The sequence below is a fragment of the Trachypithecus francoisi genome, unplaced genomic scaffold, assembly GCF_009764315.1.
Source record: "Trachypithecus francoisi isolate TF-2019V2 unplaced genomic scaffold, Tfra_2.0 Lachesis_group2, whole genome shotgun sequence".
NCBI lineage: Eukaryota > Metazoa > Chordata > Mammalia > Primates > Cercopithecidae > Trachypithecus > Trachypithecus francoisi.
The window spans coordinates 101,216,762-101,235,021 of record NW_022681465.1 but is presented as its reverse complement, the minus strand read 5'-3'; the positions used below and the strand labels follow the sequence as shown (position 1 = coordinate 101,235,021).

The window sequence follows — 18,260 nt, the reverse complement described above, 5'->3', positions numbered from 1 at the left end:
AATACAAGAAACAGCTTAAAGAAAGTTTAGGGACAGGGTGTTTTATGATACTCTTGAGTAGACTGCGGGCCAGCCTTACTTCCAGCTAGACAGGAACAAGGGTCCGGACCCAGCTGATGAGGGAGCACTGAGTAAGAAGTAGCACTGGGAGTCAGGGGTCCTGGCCGAAGCCTGTCGCGATTTATATTGGCCCTTCCCAGGTCTTGGTTGCTTTTGGCAACTTAGGCATGGGCGGTTATCAGGAGTAGGAAAATGAAAAGGGAGAAGACCTTTCTGCCACAGATCCACCATTTGTACATTCAGCTCAACTGAAAGCTCACCCCGTGCTTCACGGTTATCGTTGATGTGAGAAAGAATGTTCCGAAATGGCCTTTATACTAAGGGAAGCAGTGGAATTTTACTCTCTGAAAAGCCTCTAAAATAGGATTATATTTTATGTCAGCTCATCCATGTGAAATGTACAGCAACAGGAAGATGCTTAGACAACAATTTTATAGTAAATTCCACACAAAACTTTAATTTTTTTTTTTTGGTTTGGTTTTGTTTTTGAGACAGGGCCTCACTCTGTAGCTCAGGCTGGAGTACAGTGGCACAATCATAGCTCTCTGCAGCTTAGACCTCGTGGGCTCAAGTGATCCTCTGACCTCAGCCTCCCAAGTAGCTGGGACTACGGGTGCACACCATCACACCCAGCTAATTTTTTTTCTTTTTTTTTTGTAGAGACAAGGTCTCATGTTGCCCAGGCTGGTCTGGAACTCCTGGGCTCAAGCTATCTGCCTGCCTCTGCCTCCCAAAGTGCTGGGATTACAGGTGTGAGCCACCACACCTAGCCCATATGTAACTTTAAAATATATGGGCCGGGCACGGTGGCTCATGCCTGTAATCCCAGCACTTTGGGAGGCAGAGGCAGGCGGATCACCTGAGGTCAGGAGTTTGAGACCAGCCTGACCAACATGGAGAAACCCCGTCTTCACTAAAAATACAAAATTAGTCTGGCGTGGTGGCACATGCCTTTAATCCCAGCTACTTGGGAGGCTGAGGCAGGAGAATTGCTTGAACCTGGGAGACTGAGGTTGCGGTGAGCCGTGATCACGCCATTGTACTCCAGCCTGGGCAACAAGAGCAAAACTCCATCTCAAAAAAATAAATAAATAAGTAAATAAATATGGCACAGGCTGGCTGCAGTGGCTCATACCTATAATCCCAGCATTTTGGGAGGCTGAGGCAGGTGGATCATTTGAGGTCAGGAATTCGAGACCAGCCTGACCACCATGGTGAAACCCTGTCTCTACTAAAAATACAAAAAAAAAAAAAAAAAAATTAGCTGGGTATGTTGGCACATGCCTATAATCTCAGCTCGAACTTGGGAGGCAGAAGGTGCAGGGAGCTGAGATTGCACCACTGCACTCCAGCCTAGGTGACAGAGCGAGATTCCGTCTCAAAAATAAATAAAGAAGAATAAAATAAACATATGGTGCACTATGTTGTATAGATGTCCCTGTGAAATTGGTACATACTGGAATATGTTGGGAAGTATTTGTGGTTTGCTTTCTGTTTGAGACGGAGTCTTGCTCTGTTGCCCAGGCTGGAGTACAGTGGTACAATCTCAGCTCACTGCAACCTCCACCTCCCGGGTTCAAGCGATTCTCCTGCCTCAGCCTCCCAAGTAGCTGGGATTACAGGCATGAGCCACCACGCCTGGCTAGTTTTTGTATTTTCAGTAGAGATGGGGTTTCACCATGTTGCTCAGGCTGGTATCGAACTCCTGACCTCAGGTCATCCACCTGCCTTGCCTTGCCAAAGTGCTGAGATTACAGGCATGAGCCACCACGCCTGGCCAGAATCTAGTTTAAAGAGTTTATTCAAGCACAAAAGTTGAGGATGGATCACCCAGGGAGGCACAGATTCCAAAGAAGTCAGTGTTTTAGGCCGGGCGCGGTGGCTCACGCCTGTAATCCCAGCACTTTGTGAGGCCAAGGTAGGCAGATCACGAGGTTGGGAGATCGAGACCATCCTGGCTAACAAGGTGAAACCCCGTCTCTACTAAAAAAATTCGCTGAACATGGTGGCAGGGGCCTGTAGTCCCAGCTACTTGGGAGGCTGAGCCAGGACAATGATGTGAACCCAGGAGGTGAAGCTTGCAGTGAGCCGAGAGTGCGCCACTGTACTCCAGCCTCGGTGACAGAGCAAGACTCTGTCTCAAAAAAAAAAAAAAAAAAAAAAACTCGGTGTTCTAAAGTGTAGAAGTTTGGGCTGACTTATATGGACAATGTTTAGGGAAGTTTAACAGAATTCCAACATCTTTTGATGGTATGGTTTAGTGCATAGTTACAGAGATCTAATTAGTTGAGGTGATTGTTTTCTTTTGGGGAAGGTATATTTAACATTCCACACTGAAAATGTAACAGCCCTGGGGTGCTTTTGAAAGTCGTCTAGTCTGAGTTAGGTATAGGAAAATAAGACAGCTAATCTATAACAGAGGTCAGTGATGAAAGCAGAAAGGTCTGGTCTCTGGTCTCTCCTCCTCATTTACACAACAAGAGCAACAAGGAAGAGGGTTACTCTCTAATCTAGAAGCAGAATTTCAAACATGCTGCCTGACTCAAATCTCCAGGGCTTAACTTCATCCTTGGCATAAGTTTGGATGGTGCTAAAGTTCTATTCTTTTACACAGGAATCAATCATATTTTAAAAAATTTTTTTAGGAGTGGAGGGATGACTGTTTTTCTCATTGATATATTAAAATTCCCTTGTCATTTCTGAGTAAATGACTCTCCTTAGAGGAAACTGGCAGTAGTGAATGCTGGGCATCAGGGCCACACTGTCACAGGAAAGGTGGGCTGTGGATGTTAGTGTTAACCATATTGTTAGGCTAAACTCCTGCCAAGGACTCAGACCTATAGGAGAGTGGTGCCAGGATTAAAGGTTTTAAGAGTGAGATGAAGGAAAGTAAAATTCCCTTTTGTGTTCCAAGTCATGACATTCTTTTCGTTGTTTGTAGTTAATTTCCATTTGTATTCTAAGATTCCAGTCTCAGCTTTCTTCTATTTTTCTTTCCAGTTTTTTTGGATCAGATGCCTGAGTAGTAGTGTGCATGAGTATGTGCATAAATGCCCCTGTGTTTGTGTGCAGCTAAAACACTGTGACACTTAGTAACAGGAGCAATGTTTTTCAATTTAAAGCTTGCAGTCCTCGGAGCCTGCCTTTGTCATGGGCCCAGAGGGAACCCCTGTTCTTGTGCCAGAATGGCAGCGTCCACTCGGAAACTGCTTCTTCAGCTCAAACAAGAGGTATTGCATTATCACAACAGCAAAAGCTTTAGTTTTGTTTCTCTGTTAATAGCAGAATAAATGGACATGTTTGCAATAATTAACTTTGTTTTAGTAGTTATTGACTATGGAGCTTACGCTTAGTTTTTATGTGATAGCATCAACTTATTAACTGGATTTTGTTTACCTGGTTCCAAAATACAAATATTAATAGTGCTTGGGACAGGGTGCAGGGGCTCACGCCTGTAATCCCAGCACTTTGGGAGGCTAAGGCAGGCAGATCACCTGAGGTCAGGAGTTTAAGACCAGCCTGGCCAACGTGGTGAAACCACGTCTCTACTAAAAACACAAAAAATTAGCCAGGTGTGTTGGCAGGCACCTGTAATCCCAGCTACTTGGGAGGCTGAGGCAGGAGAATCCCTTGAACTGGGGAGGCAAAGGTTGCAGTGAGCCGAGATTGCACCACTGCACTCCAGCCTAGGCAACAAGAGCGAAACTCCTTCTCCAAAAAAAAAAAAAAAGTATTTGGCATGATATTTGAAGCTTAAAGTTGTTTGCCTAAGTGTATAATTAATATTACTAAAATTTATATTGTTCTCATCTGTACATGGCCCTAAAATTACTATATAATAGAAGGAAAATGTACATTTATGCTTAAAATCACTAGGATCAGCAACACTGATTAATGGAGAGATAAGCATGGAGTGTATTTGAACAGCAGCAGCAAGGCATAGTGAAAGGAACATTTGTACCAGCCAGACCTAAGTTTGCATCTTTGTTCCACCATTTAGTAGCTGTGTGGCTTTGGACAGGGTAGGTCTCAGTTTTCCTACTATGTTAAGTGGAGGGTAATAACTACCTTGGATGGTCGTTGTGAGGAAATAGACATAACATGTTTAGCACAGCACCAGGAACATGCCAGACATTAATGCAAATGATAGCTGCCATTATATTTGGTCTTTACTTACAAATACAGTAGTACATGGACCATAATTCTAAAATGTTTTACCTTTATTGAAGGTATGGAATTTAAAGTCCTTAGGTGTGGCAAACCACCATGGCATGCGTTTACCTAGGTAACAAACCTGCATCCTGCACCTGTATCCCAGAACTTAAAATAGAATAAAATAGGACACAATTAAATTTTTAAAAATTAAAGTGTTTTTTTAATTTTTTTGTTTTTTTTTGAGACAGAGTCTCGCTCTGTCACCCAGGCTGGAATGTAGTGGTACAGGCTCGGCTCACTGCAACCTCCGCCTCCTGGGTTCAAGTGATTCTCTGCCTCAGGCTCCTGAGTAGCTGGGATTACAGGCGCCTGCCACCACTCCTGGCTAATTTTTGTATTTTTAGTAGAGACGGGCTTTCACTATGTTGGCCAGGCTGGTCTTGAACTCCTGACCTCATGATCCGCCTGCCTCAGCCTCCCAAAGTGCTGGGATTACAGGTATGAGGCACCACGCCCGCCCAAAATAAAGTCTTTAAAGTATATAGGAAAGTCAACAGTTGGACAGTAGCCATTCATTAAGAAAAGCATGAGGGGACAATGGTTTATGCCTGTAATCCCAGCACTTTGGGAGACCGAGGTGGGAGAATCACTTGAGCCTAAGACGTCACAGTTACAGTGAGCCATGTTTACACCACTGCAGTCTAGCCTGGGTGACAGAGTGAGAGAGCCTGTCTCAAAAACAAAAAAGAAAGGCAGGGCGCAGTGGCTCATGCCTGTAAACCCAGCACTTTGGGAGACCGAGGTGGGAGAATCACTTGAGCCTAAGACGTCACAGTTACAGTGAGCCATGTTTACACCACTGCAGTCTAGCCTGGGTGACAGAGTGAGAGAGCCTGTCTCAAAAACAAAAAAGAAAGGCAGGGCGCAGTGGCTCATGCCTGTAAACCCAGCACTTTGGGAGGCCGAGGCAGGCGGATTGCCTGAGCTCAGGAGTTCGAGACCAGCCTGGGCAACACAGTGAAACCCCATCTCTACTAAAATACAAAAAATTAGCCAGGCGTGGCAACGTGTGCCTGTAGTTCCAGCTCCTCAGGAGGCTGAGGCAGGAGAATTGCTTGAACCCAGGAGGCGGAGGTTGCAGTGAGCTGAGATCGCGACACTGCACTCCAGCCTGGGTGACAAAGCGAGTCTCCATAAAAAAAAAAAAAGGAGAAGGAGAAGAAGAAAAAGGAACAAGAAAAGAAAAAGGAAAACATGAGATTACATTGATCAAAGTCAAGGTCATCTATGAGGAGTATTTGAAAGGTAGTATTCATCATTATTTTCAGTGTTGTGGTCTGGAATGGCCAAAGCTGAGTTGAAATGCAGCCTTTGGCATCCTCCTATCTGTCATACTGGGCCCTTTCTCCCAGGACTTGAGCAGGACACACACACAGGGCCTGCGTGGGGTAGTGAGGTCCAGAGGTTAGATTACCAGGCAGTTGACAGGCATCACAAGGGAAACTGCTGATCGTCTGGATCAGGGTAAACTGCTACTGCAGAAGTAGCAAGTATTAATTAGTGTAAGCAGATAAACTAGATCAAACACAGGCAATAGACCAGTGCTAGGCAGGGAGATTGCGTGTGTTAATTTGATTTAGCAAGAATTGTTCTGGTTTTGCCTCTAACACCTCCCAAACTTTCTTTCAAAACCAGTTGGAACTTTTGCAGAAGAGTAAAGAAGAAGCTTACGTGATGGCAGATGCTTTCAGAATTGCATTTGAGCAACAATTAATGAGGAAAAATGACCAGGCACTACAATTGACACAAATGGCTAACGTGTGTAAAAAAGCAACAAAATGGATGAATTGGAAGCACCTTAAAGAGGATGGTAACTATGAATTATAATGGCAATAAGTAGGTGTAATTTTAGTTGTTTTGTTTATAATACAAGTTGATAAAGCACACTTAATCCAGTGTGGGCAAATATAATTGAAACTTCACATATGGTTGTGGTTTACTTAAATATTTAGCAACTATGAAAAAAAGGAGTCATTGGATATTACATGTGCGGATGAACTATTGGAATCCACAAACCATAACATAACAGGATATCCCTTTTCTAGTACTCTTCTGTTTCATTTAAATAAGACCATGTTTAGTGGAAAAACTTTATAATAAAAGTGCTTGGTGACTAAAGGCAGACTGTGAAGAAGGAAGTAATGTGAAAAATGTCATTGAAACATGACATTAAATGGATCTATCTAATTAAACTTTATTGAAATGTATGCTTCTGAGAATGAAATTGAGGAATACAGGAAAAACCTTAGGTTGGACAAATTAATAAAATATTCTTAGAAAAAATGAAGCAGAGGCCGGGCGCGGTGGCTCAAGCCTGTAATCCCGCACTTTGGGAGGCCGAGACGGGCGGATCACGAGGTCAGGAGATCGAGACCATCCTGGCTAACACAGTGAAACCCCTTCCTACTAAAAACAAAACTAGCCGGGCGAAGTGGCGGGCGCTGTAGTCCCATCTACTCCCTCTCTCGGAGAGGCTGAGGCAGGAGAATGGCGTAACCTGGGAGGCGGAGCTTGCAGTGAGCTGAGATCCGCCACTGCACTCCAGCCCGGGCGATAGAGCAAGACCCGTCTCAAAAAAAAAACAAAAAAAAAGAAAAATGAAGCAAAATTAGGTTTGGTTTTGGTTCATGAGCCCATCAAAGTTAATGGCCAGGCCGGGTGCAGTATCTCATGTCTGTAATCCCAGCACTTTGAGAGGCCGAGGAGGGTGGATCACCTGAGGTCAGGAGTTCAAGAACAGCCTGGCCAGCATGGCAAAACTCCATCTCTACTAACAACACAAAAATTAGCCGGACGTGGTAGCACACGCCTATAATCCCAGCTGCTCAGCAGGCTGAGGCAGGAGAATCACTTGAACCCAGGAGGCAGAGGTTGCAGTGAGCTGAGATCATGCCACTGCACTGGCATGATGAGACTCCGTCTCAAAAAAAAAAGTTAATGATCAATTGAGTATTATTATATCTGTTTATTAAAAAATATATTAAAATAGCATGAGAGAAATGAAGTAGATCTTCCAGTATAAACAAAGTAGCTGTTATTTTTTAGAATCATAGTTTCTCTTATTGATATGAATTTTTATTTATCAATATTCTGTAGAATTCATATTGCTTCAATTTAAAATGTCAAATTATAATTTGAAACCATTTATCAGTTGAGAGTCAAGTGAAGTTTATAAGAATTTTAAATGTTTTGTAGAAAAATTCTAGGATGACTGTATTTCTAAATATTTTCTTATCTGTCAGATCTATAATTCTAATTCTAATATCTCTTATATTCAGGTGAATTTAGAAAGACTAATACATATATTGTAATATTTAAAATGATCTTAAGGGAACACCATCATAGAAAATATTTAAAATGAAACCTGGCCGGGCGCGGTGGCTCACACCAGAACTTTGAGAGGCTGAAGTGGGTGGATCATTTGAGGTCAGGAGTTTGAGACCCGCCCGGCCAACGTGGTGAAACCCTGCCTCTACTAAAAATACAAAAATTAGCTGGGTGTGGTGGCAGGTGCCTGTAGTCCCAGCTACTTGGGAGGCTGAGGCAGGAGAATCGCTTGAACCTGGCAAGTGGAGGTTGTGGTGAGCCAAGATTGTACTACTGCACTCCAGCCTGGGGGAAAGAGCAAAACTGTCTCAAAATAAAAATAAAAAAAGAAACCTGGCCTTGCGCGGTGGCTCACACCTGTAATCCCAGCAGTTTGGCAGGCTGAGACGGGCAGATTACCTGAGGTCAGGAGTTCGAGACCAGCCTGGCCAACATGGAGAACCCCATTTCTACTAAAAATACAAAAATTAGGCTGGGCGCGGTAGCTTACACCTGTAATCCCAGCACTTGGGAGGCCGAGGCGGGTGGATCACGAGGCCAGGAGATAGAGACCATCCTGACTAACACGGTGAAACTCTGTCTCTACTAAAAGTACAAAAAATTAGCCGGGCATGGTGGCAGGCACCTTTAGCCCCACCTACATGGGAGGCTGAGGCAGGAGAATGGTGTGAACCCGGGAGACAGAGCTTGCAGTGAGCCAAGATCATGCCACTTCACTTCAGCCTGGGCGACAGAGTGAGACTCTGTCTCAAAATAAATAAATAATACAAAAATTAGCTGGGCATGATGGCACTCACCTGTAATCCCAGCTACTCGGGAAGCTGAAGCAGGAGAATCACTTGAACCTGGGAGACGGAGGTTGCAGTGAGCCAAGATCGCGCCACTGTACTCCAGCCTGGGTGACAGAGCGAGAGACTGTATCTCAAAAAATCATCATCATCATCATCATCATCATAAAATGAAATCTTTATAGTAGATAGCCATTTTGTTTGAAATATTTCTTTTCAAACAGTATATATTACTAATCGTGTAGGAGTCAGCTGTTACGAATTTTGTTTCGTTAACTGAGCTTTCCTCTTTTTCTTTGCTGAAAAGGGTAAGAAGTGATGCAGAGGGATGATAGAAATAGAAGCAGTAAATCAGAACTACAGAGTAGGGAAAAGCAGATCATAGAAGCTACATGTTTGGAGTGTTCATTAGATGGAAGCCAGGGCAAAACAGAAAAATATAATGTTTTATAACACTCATTCTGAGAAAGTCATTCATATTATCCTGAAATTAATTTCTAAAAATGTTTTCTGACATGAAACTTTTGAGAAAATATAATGGCTAAATTGCCAACAATGTTTTAGCTTTTTTCTTTTTTTTTTAGATAGGATCTTGCCCTGTTGCCCAGGCTGGAGTGCACTGGTGTGATCATGACTCACTGCAGCCTCTACCTCATGGGCTCAAGCAATCCTCCCACCCCAGCCTCCCTAGCAGCTGGGACTACAGGCATGTGCCACCATGCTAGACTAAATGTTGTATTTGTTTGTAGAGATGAGGTCTCACTATGTTACCCAGGCTGGTCTCAAACTCCTGGGTTCAAGCGGTCCTCCCTCCTCGGCCACCCAAAATGCTGGGATTATAGATGTGATCCATTGCACCTGGCCAACAGTGTCTTATAATAAATACAAAATAATGTATTTAGATAATATGGTCATTTTCTATAATAATCTCTTGATAAAAGCTGATGGTGCAACTTTAATGTTCAACCCAGGGTAGGTGATTTTGCCAGGGAAAAAGCTAACATGGTCTGTGTATTTAGCCTTTTAGGAATCAGTGGAAAACACTAAGAATATGGACCACATCTATGTGTAGATAATCTTCCTCAGACACCTCCTCTCAAGCCGTTGATAGCAGGTGGATTGTAAACTCCTCTTTGAGGACAGCCCTGGTGTTTTGTGCTAATTGAGGGCAGATCTTCTTAGAAAGTCAGATTGTAAATACTTGTTTGTTTTGATAGAAGTGGAAAGAAAAGTGATGGGAAAAAGAAGAGACAGGCCAGGCACGGTAGCTCACGCCTATAATCCGAGCACTTTGGGAGGCCGAGACCGGCAGATCACGAGGTCAGGAGATCGAGACCATCCTGGCTAACACGGTGAAGCCCCGTCTCTACTAAGAAAATACAAAAAATCAGCTGGCCATGATGGCGGGCGCCTGTAGTCCCAGTTACTCGGGAGGCTGAGGCAGGAGAATGGCGTGAACCTGGGAGGCGGAGCTTGCAGTGAGCCAAGATTGCGCCACCGCACTCCAGCCTGGGTGACGGAGTGAGACTCCCTCTCAAAAAAAAAAAAAAGAAAAAGAAGAGACAAAGGGGAAAGTCAGGGTTAAAGTTATCTTAGTCTTATGAAAACCAGTCAGACCCTGTCACCTGCATGCAAGGCCCGCAACCCTGTGTGGAGCTTGGCCATTAGGATAGTGCAGCATAGACAAAGCTGCATTTTTCTCAGGAGCTAGATTCGTACTCATTTCAGCACTTGAGAATATGTTCATTTGATGTTCCGTCATTCCTGACTTTCTCAGTGTCAGAGACAGAAGAAACCAAAGTGTTTTCCTGTTCACACAGCACTCACCACTCAGCTCAGTGCTTCTGACACCAGATGTTGAGGGTGGGGGATTCCCCACACACCAGCTGGGTGTCCTATCATTTTCCTCAATTCTCCCACTGTCCACCTGGAGTTACAGTCACATCCCGTAGGTTAGAGGCTCAGTCCCACAAGGTGGCCTGCACTCCAAATGCCAGTCAAAAGCATGGGGTTGTCTCCGCCGCTCCTGACTGACTGGCTGTATGTGCACTGGAATTCCCATGTCGCCCTCCTCAGGCTCCACTGATTTGCTAGGACTCCTCACAGAACTCCGGGAACCACTTCGGTTTACGTTTATTATAAATGATCTTACAAAGGATGAAGATGAACAGCCGGATGAAGATATGGACGGGGCAAGGCAGGTGGGAAGGGATGCTGTCTCTGGCGCACCACCCCTCAGGAACCTCACATGCTCAGCTATCTGGAAGCTCCCCAGACCCTTTTGGGTTTCTATGGAGGCTTCATTACTGGGACATGGTACATCATTGGCTGTTGGTGATCAGCTCAACCTTCAGCCCCTCTCTCTTCCCTGGAGTTTGGGGACTGGGGCTGAAAGTTCCAGCTTTCTTTCTTTTTTTCTTTTTTTTGAGATGGAGTCTCGCTCTGTTGCCCAGGCTGGAGTGCAGTGGCGCGATCTCGGCTCACTGCAAGCTCCGCCTCCCGGGTTTACGCCATTCTCCTGCCTCAGTCTCCTGAATAGCTGGGACTACAGGCGCCTGCCACCGCGCCCGGCTAATTTTTTGTATTTTTAGTAGAGACGGGTTTTCACTGTGTTAGCCAGGATGGTCTCGATCTCCTAATCTTGTGATCCACCCGCCTCAGCCTCCCAAAGTGATGGGATTACAGTTCCAGCTTTCTAATCACAAGATTGGTTCCCCTGACAACCAGCCCCCATCCTGAGGCTATCCAGGAGCCCACCAAGAGCCTCATTAGAACAAAAGATGCTCCTATTACCCAGGAAATACCTAGGGATTTAGGGGCTCCGTGTCAGATGCTCCTAGCACTCAGGAAATTACACTCTTAGGAACTGTGTGTTAGGAACTGGGGTCAAAGACCAACTCTGAGAAAAAATTCACCTAACACCCTTATCTACTAGGATTTTAGGAGTTCTATGTCAGGAACTGAGGGCAAAGACCAAATACATATTTCTTATATTACAGTATTACACTCAACTATTGACAAACCTGAGGAAGATTCCCACAAAAATTACAATTCAGAGGGGTATTGCTACCAATATTTGAGTTCCAGTAAGGCACTGAGAGAGACTGAAGGCAGAATTTTAAATAATTGATTTAGGCCGGGCATGGTGGCTCATGCCTGTAATCCCAGCGCTTTGGGAGCCTGAGGCAGGAGGATTGCTTGAGCTCAGGAGTTTGAGACCAGCCTGGGCAACATAGGGAGACCCTGTCTGTATTAAAAAAAAAAAAAAAAAAAAATTAGCCAAGTATGGTGGTATATACCTATGGTCCCAGCTACTAGGGAGGCTGAAGTGGGAGGATCGCTTGAGCCTGGGAGGCTGAGGCTGCAGAGAGTCATGATCCCACCACTGAAGTCCAGCCTGGGTGATGGAGCAAGACCCTGTCTCAAAAAACAATTGATGGCCAGGGGTGGTGGCTCACACCTGTAATCCCAGCACTTTGGGAGGCCGAGGCGGGCGGATCATCTGAGGTCGGGAGTTTGAGACCAGCCTGACCAACATGAAGAAACCCCGTCTCTACTAAAATACAAAATTAGCTGGGTGTGGTGGCACAAGCCTGTAATCCCAGCTACTTGGGAGGCTGAGGCAGGAGAAACGTTTGAACCCGGGAGGCAGAGGTTGTAGTGAGCCAAGATTGCGCCATTGCACTCCAACCTGGGAGACAAGAGCGAAACTCCGTCTCAAAAAAAAAAAAAAAAAATTAATCTCTCACAGCTTTTATACATCTATACAAGTTTCGGTAGTTCCTTCTCAGTGACAAGACTTTAATTCATTTTATTGGTATATTTCAGTAATCTGAAGAGGTGTGGGGTAATACAGATTATTTTTATGTTTAGTAACACTTTTAATATCACTTTCTTTTTGATATGGCAGTTTAGACAAGTTTTCAGAAGTAGTTTATAAGCATACTTCTTTCTTCTTCGTTTTTTGCTTTTGGGGTTTTTTTTTTTTTTTTTTTGGTCTTAAACTCCTGGGCTTAAGCAGTCCTCCAGACTACCAGCTTGAGCCATCACACGGAGATATTGCTTTTTTTAGACTGAAAATAGGGACACAGATTCATCCACTCATCAAAGTGTCAGTTTCTCTGACTTCTGTTTGCCACAGCTCCTCATGGAAGGGGTCAGGGCCACCCTCGTCACTGTAGTCTGTCAGGATTGGTGGGAAGGGGATCTCCCCTCATCTACTCTCAGTTTGCCAGTAAACCACTTTTGGAGAATATTCCAAAAACATTCTTGAAATTTTCCTTGTACAATCTGAGATTTTGTGCCTTCTGCAAATTACTTCCCTTCAGTGGATGAAGAAGGACATCAGTGATGTCAGCACGTGAAATATTAACTATTATGCTAATACCTGGGCAGGGCCTTTGACAATTGTGGTATTTTGTTTTGTTTTGTTTTGGTGGTGGTAAAATATATCTGAAGTTTACTATTTGAACTGTTTTTTAGTGGCATTAAGTACATTCACATTGTAATGTTACCTTCATCACCATCCAGCTCCAAAGCATTTTCATCTTTCTTTACAGAGACCCTGTCCCATGAAACAGTAACTCCTCACTTCCCCTCCCCAGCCCCTGTGGTTTATTATTTAATGGCACAGTTCCCTGAGGAGAAAATAATATATTTCTCATTTTAGAGATGAGGAAATCAAGCTGAGAAAACTCACCCGAGGTCATACAGTTAGTAAGTGGCTAAATGAGGATTCAAGTCCAGGTCTTTGTGGTTCAGAAGCAGAGTTTGCATGGCTCAGAGGCCCCCTGTGGCCTGCAGACATGTTTTGTTAGGTCTGCTTAGTGTATTCAAACAGTAAGACTAGTGGCTGACATTTAGAATTGGAAGATGTCATGACAGATCTGCATTTCTGGCTGCTCTTGAAGACTGTGATGATCCAGTGACATGGACTGCATTCTTGTGTGGCCTCTGCGTCAGCTGGCGCAGAGGGGCGGCTGTGCCGCGTGGCAGGGCGGCAGTCTTGCTGCCTCTCACCTGCACTGCTCCTGGCTCTGAAGGCTGTGCTCTGCCCACTGCATTCCACTGTGTGCTCCTGGACTCACTTGTCCTAGAGGTCAAGTTACCTCTTTTGCTGGAAGTATATCAGTGAAGATATTTTAATGTCTCAGCTGGATTTTCATGTTCAATTTTAGGATTTCCATCATCAAGGAGTAAGAAGACCTTTGGGCAGAGACTCCTGGGTATGCTCCCTTCAGAAAACAGTTCTAAGAGGATGGAAGACCAGGACAGTCCTCAAGAGGTCCTTAAGATGCTCATAGATTTGGTTAGTGTCTTTGCTTTCTTTTATTTTGTGAGTTATGATTAAGGCAAGCTTGTCCATCCCACGGTCTGTGGGCTGCATGCAGCCCAGGACAGCTTTGAATGCAGCCCAACACAAATTCGTACTTTCTTAAAACCTCATGAGATCTTTTTGAGATTTTTTTTTTTTTTAGTTCATCAGTTATCATTAGTGTATTTTTTTGTTTTGTTTTGTATGTTTGTTTGTTTGTTTGAGACAGAGTCTCGCTCTGTTGCCCAGGCTGGAGTGCAGTGGCACAATCTCGGCTTATTGCAACCTCCACCTCCCGGGTTCAAGCAGTTTTCCTGCCTCAGCCTCTCGAGTATCTGGGACTGCAGGCGCCCACTACCATACCTGGTTAATTTTGTGTGTGTTTTTTTAGTAGAGACAGAGTTTCACCATGTTGGCCAGGCTGGTCTTGAACTCCTGACCTCAAGTGATCTGCCCGTGTTGGCCTCCCAAAGTGCTGGGATTACAGGTGTGACCCACTGCGCCCGGCCAGTGTTAGCGTATTTTATGTGTGGCCCAAGACAATTCGTCTTCTTCCAGTGTGGCCCAGGGAAGCCAAAAGATGGGACACCCCTGGGTTAAGCTAATCTATTTGCTTCCTGTTCATTCAACTCTTTCTCTCTCTACCTGCACTTGCCTTCTATGCCCTTTTCACAGTTGGAATACCAGACTCCACCTTCATGATCTTTATCTCCTTCAGCTCCTCTTTTCCCGTCATCCATATTCTTTCTGTGCAGGTTTAAAGGCTCCATCTCGGAAAACAGGCGGTTCCTGTAGTTAACTCCAGCCAGCTTTGCCGTCTGCATTTATATATATACAGTTTGTGACAAGACTGCCTGTTTATTGAGGTATTTTTAAAGTGTTCAAGGTATTTCCTCACACATTATATCCTTTAATCATCACCACAATCAGTCCTGAAATCAGTCCTGCTACCCACATTCCACAGATGACTCGGCTAAGACACTGAGACTCAGGTTATATGAACATACTTATCTCTAGACTGTTCTATATTTCCATACAAATATATGAAAGCAATTTTATATACAAATAACTTCAACGTTCTTTTATAAATATACATGCTGATATATTTTTTATATGTTGAAATATATCTATCTATATATACACGCTTCATATAGATCTGTATTTTCCCTTCATTTCCAGATGACTTGCAAAATTTTCAATGCTGTCTTCTGTTCTTTTAAAAAATAATCGTTGGCACTGGGCGCAGTGGCTCATGCCTGTAATCCCAGCACTTTGGGAAGCCTAGGTGGGTGGATCATGAGGTCGGGAGATCGAGACCATCCTGGCTAACACGGTGAAACCCTGTCTGTACTAAAAATACAAAAAATTAACCAGGTGTGGTGGCTGGCACCTGTAGTCCCAGCTACTTGGGAGGCTGAGACAGGAGAATGGTGTGAACCCGGGAGGGCGGAGCTTGCAGTGAGCCAAGATCACGCTACTGCACACCAACCTGGGTGACAGAGTCAGACTACATCTCAAAAAAAAAAAAAAAAAATCGTCGGCCTGGCATGATGGCACACATCTGTAATCCCAGCACTTTGGGAGGCCGAGGCAGGTGGATCACTTGAGGCCAGGAGTTCAAGACCAGCCTGACCAATATGACTCCATCTCTACTAAAAATACAAAAATTAGCCAGGTGTGGTGGTGCACGCCTGTAGTCCCAGCTACTGTACTAGGAACGCTGAGGCCCAAGAATCACTTGAGCCTGGGAGGCAGAGGCTGCAGTGAGGCAAGATGGTACCACTGCATCCAGCCTGGGCAACAGAGCCAGACCCTGTCTTAAAAAAAAAAAAAGAATCGTGAATAACATGTAGTATAATGTTTGGGGATCAGGTGATACCTAATTTATTCATACTGATGGACAGATCAATATGAATATCAGGGTTGAACATTTTGATAAAATAGTACAATACTCCTTTCTCTGAATATATTCTGTGATTTATTGACTAACTTGTACATGTTTAATTTCTGTGCGTGCAGCTGAATGATAAAGAAGAAGCTTTGGCTCATCAAAGAAAAGTTAGTTACATGCTTGCTCGGGCATTGGAAGACAAAGACACTGCCTCAAAAGAGAATAAAGAAAAGAATCCTACAAAAGAGAATTTCCCTTTCAACAACCCCCCGCATAAGACTTCAGAATTCTCTGTTTTGGGTGATCCTGTACATTCAAGTGTCCACATTTCAAATTCTGTGGGCTGCATTTGTTCAATCCAGCACTCTCAAATAGATCCAAATTATAGAACTCTTAGAAGATCCCATTCTTTGCCATCAAGTAGCATATTTTAAAGACAAGCCAGTTGAAATTGGAACTGAGAGTTGTTTATATCAAGAGACTTTGAAAAATGATTTTGTAAATTTTGCTGGATCTTGAGAAGTTGTATGTTTCCTAGGTATTTCTAAATTTTAGGAGGTCGCTTAAATATTTTCTACATTTTCTTTTTCTTCTTTTGAAATGGAGTCTTGCTCTGTCGCCCAGGCTGGAGTGCAGTGGCGTGACTCGGTTCATTGCAACCTCCGCCTCCCGGTTCAAGCAATTCTCCTGCCTTAGCCTCCCGAGTAACTGGGATTACAGGCATGTGCCACCACGCCCAGCTAATTTTTGTATTTTTAGTAGACACGGGGTTTTACCATGTTGGCCAGACTGGTTTCAAATTCCTGACCTCAAGTGATCAGCCTGCCTTGGCCTCCCAAAGTGTTGAGATTACAGGCGTTGAGTCACTGCACCCAGCCTATTTTCTACAAGAAATTAGTATTCTGTGTTGACATTTTATTTATAAATTACATTACTGTATTTATTTTATTTACAAATTACATTACAGGCCAGGCGAGGTGGCTCATGCTTGTAATCTCAGCACTTTGGGAGGCTGAGGCAGGTGAGTCACCTGAGGTTGCAGTTCGAGACCAGCCTGACCAACATGAAGAAACCCCATCTCTACTAAAAATACAAAAAATTAGCTGGGCATGGTGGCGCATGCCTGTAATCCCAGCTACTCTGGAGGCTGAGGCAGGATAATCACTTGAACCTGGGAGTGGTAGGTTGTGGTGAGCTGAGATCGCGCCATTGCACTCCAGCCTGGCAACAAAAGTGAAACTCTGTCTCAAAAAAAAAAAAAAAAAAAAAAAAAAAAATTACAGTGTTTGCCAACATCCTATAACAAAAAATGATTTTTGGGAAAAATAAAAAATTATTTTTGATTGACTATAGGGATCTTAGATTGGCTAAATCAACAATATAACAATGTATCTTAATGCTCTAAGAAGTAACAATACCTAGGAGTGACTGAATGTTAATTTTTGGAATACATTTATCTTATTTGCCTTTTTCGGTAATTTTCATTTACCATATAAAGTTTAGAAATAGCAATTTCCTTAACTTCAATAAGACAGTTATGATGGTGGGACCTTGGCAGAGTATATTGAGTCATTGCCGGCTGCCTTCATGGCTTCTTGTCAGGGTAGTAACATTTTGCAGCCAAATCTGCAGATTTGTAGCCAAGTCTACAAAGTACTTAACAGCTCTTTTCATTGCATCCTGTGAGATGGTTGTGATGATCCAGAAAATGGGGTCACAGGAATCTTAAGCTGCCTGAGCCGAGGTGATTTCTAGGAGTTTTTTCGTTTGTGGTGAGTTGGGGTGTGTCGGGGTGGGGTGGTGTGTAGACAGGGTCCTACTGTGTTGCTCACGCTGGTCCCAAACTCCTGGCCTCAAGGGATCCTCCTGCCTCAGCCTCTCAAAGGGCTAGGATTATAGGCATAAACTACCACAACTCAATAAAAAAGTTTTTAAAAATTTACAAAGCTCATATTTGATCCAGCTAGGATTTTACCCTGTACATTTGTATTTCTTGTAGGCTGGTGCACAGATATCTTAAATGGCTACTAATTGCTGCTCTGCATATGAAAACAAATGGCTGTCAAGGCTGGAGGCAGTGGCTCACAGATCTGGTCTGAATCTCTTGAGTCCAGACCAGTCCAGAGTTCAAGACCAGCCTGGGCAACATGGTGAAACCCCATCTATACAAAAACTCAGCAAGGCATGGTGGCATGCACCTGTTGTCCCAGCTACTCAGGGGGCTAAGGCAGGAGGATGATGGCATGATCCCAGGAGCTTGAGGCTGCAGTGAGCTGTGATCGTGCCACTGCACTCCAGCCTGAGTGACAGAGTGAGACCCCTGTCTCCAAAAAAAAAAAAAAAAGGCCATCAATACAAAAATGTTTATCTAAACTACTGTACATCCATACAATGGAATACTCTACAAAATGGAGCGATCCATACGATATAGCAAATGAATAAAGCAAAATGCACGTGTTGACAGCTGTTGTGATACCTCAGTTCTTGTCTTCTTGGTTTAAAAGAATTTAAACAAAAGACAGCAGAGGAGATGTGGCATAATTTATTGCAAGAGAAAGGAATATTTTGAAAGTTAGGTGCGGAATAGACACTACACCTGAGAGAGAGAGAGAGAATTCAGGGCCAGCTGCTCATAAGGGTGAGACAGCATTGATTATTGCTGGAG

General features: G+C 43.9%; 1 protein-coding gene across 9 annotated transcripts in view; it reads left to right on the top strand.

Annotated features, from left to right (window-relative positions):
* The window catches only part of CCDC125 (coiled-coil domain containing 125), a 52,319-nt gene extending 34,263 nt beyond the window's left edge, over positions 1-18,056 (top strand). For 7 of the 9 annotated variants that reach the window (XM_033179769.1, XM_033179768.1, XM_033179763.1 and 4 more), the window contains 4 exons: positions 3,183-3,290; positions 5,911-6,085; positions 13,568-13,698; positions 15,724-16,348. In XM_033179769.1, the coding sequence (XP_033035660.1) occupies positions 3,183-3,290; positions 5,911-6,085; positions 13,568-13,698; positions 15,724-16,029 (720 nt within the window). In that variant the 3' untranslated portion in view covers positions 16,030-16,348. Of the gene's footprint in view, positions 1-3,182; positions 3,291-5,910; positions 6,086-13,567; positions 13,699-15,723 lie in introns of all 9 variants that reach the window. The other 2 variants (XM_033179764.1, XM_033179771.1) reach the window with 1 other exon arrangement.
* The last annotated feature ends 204 nt before the right edge of the window (positions 18,057-18,260 follow it).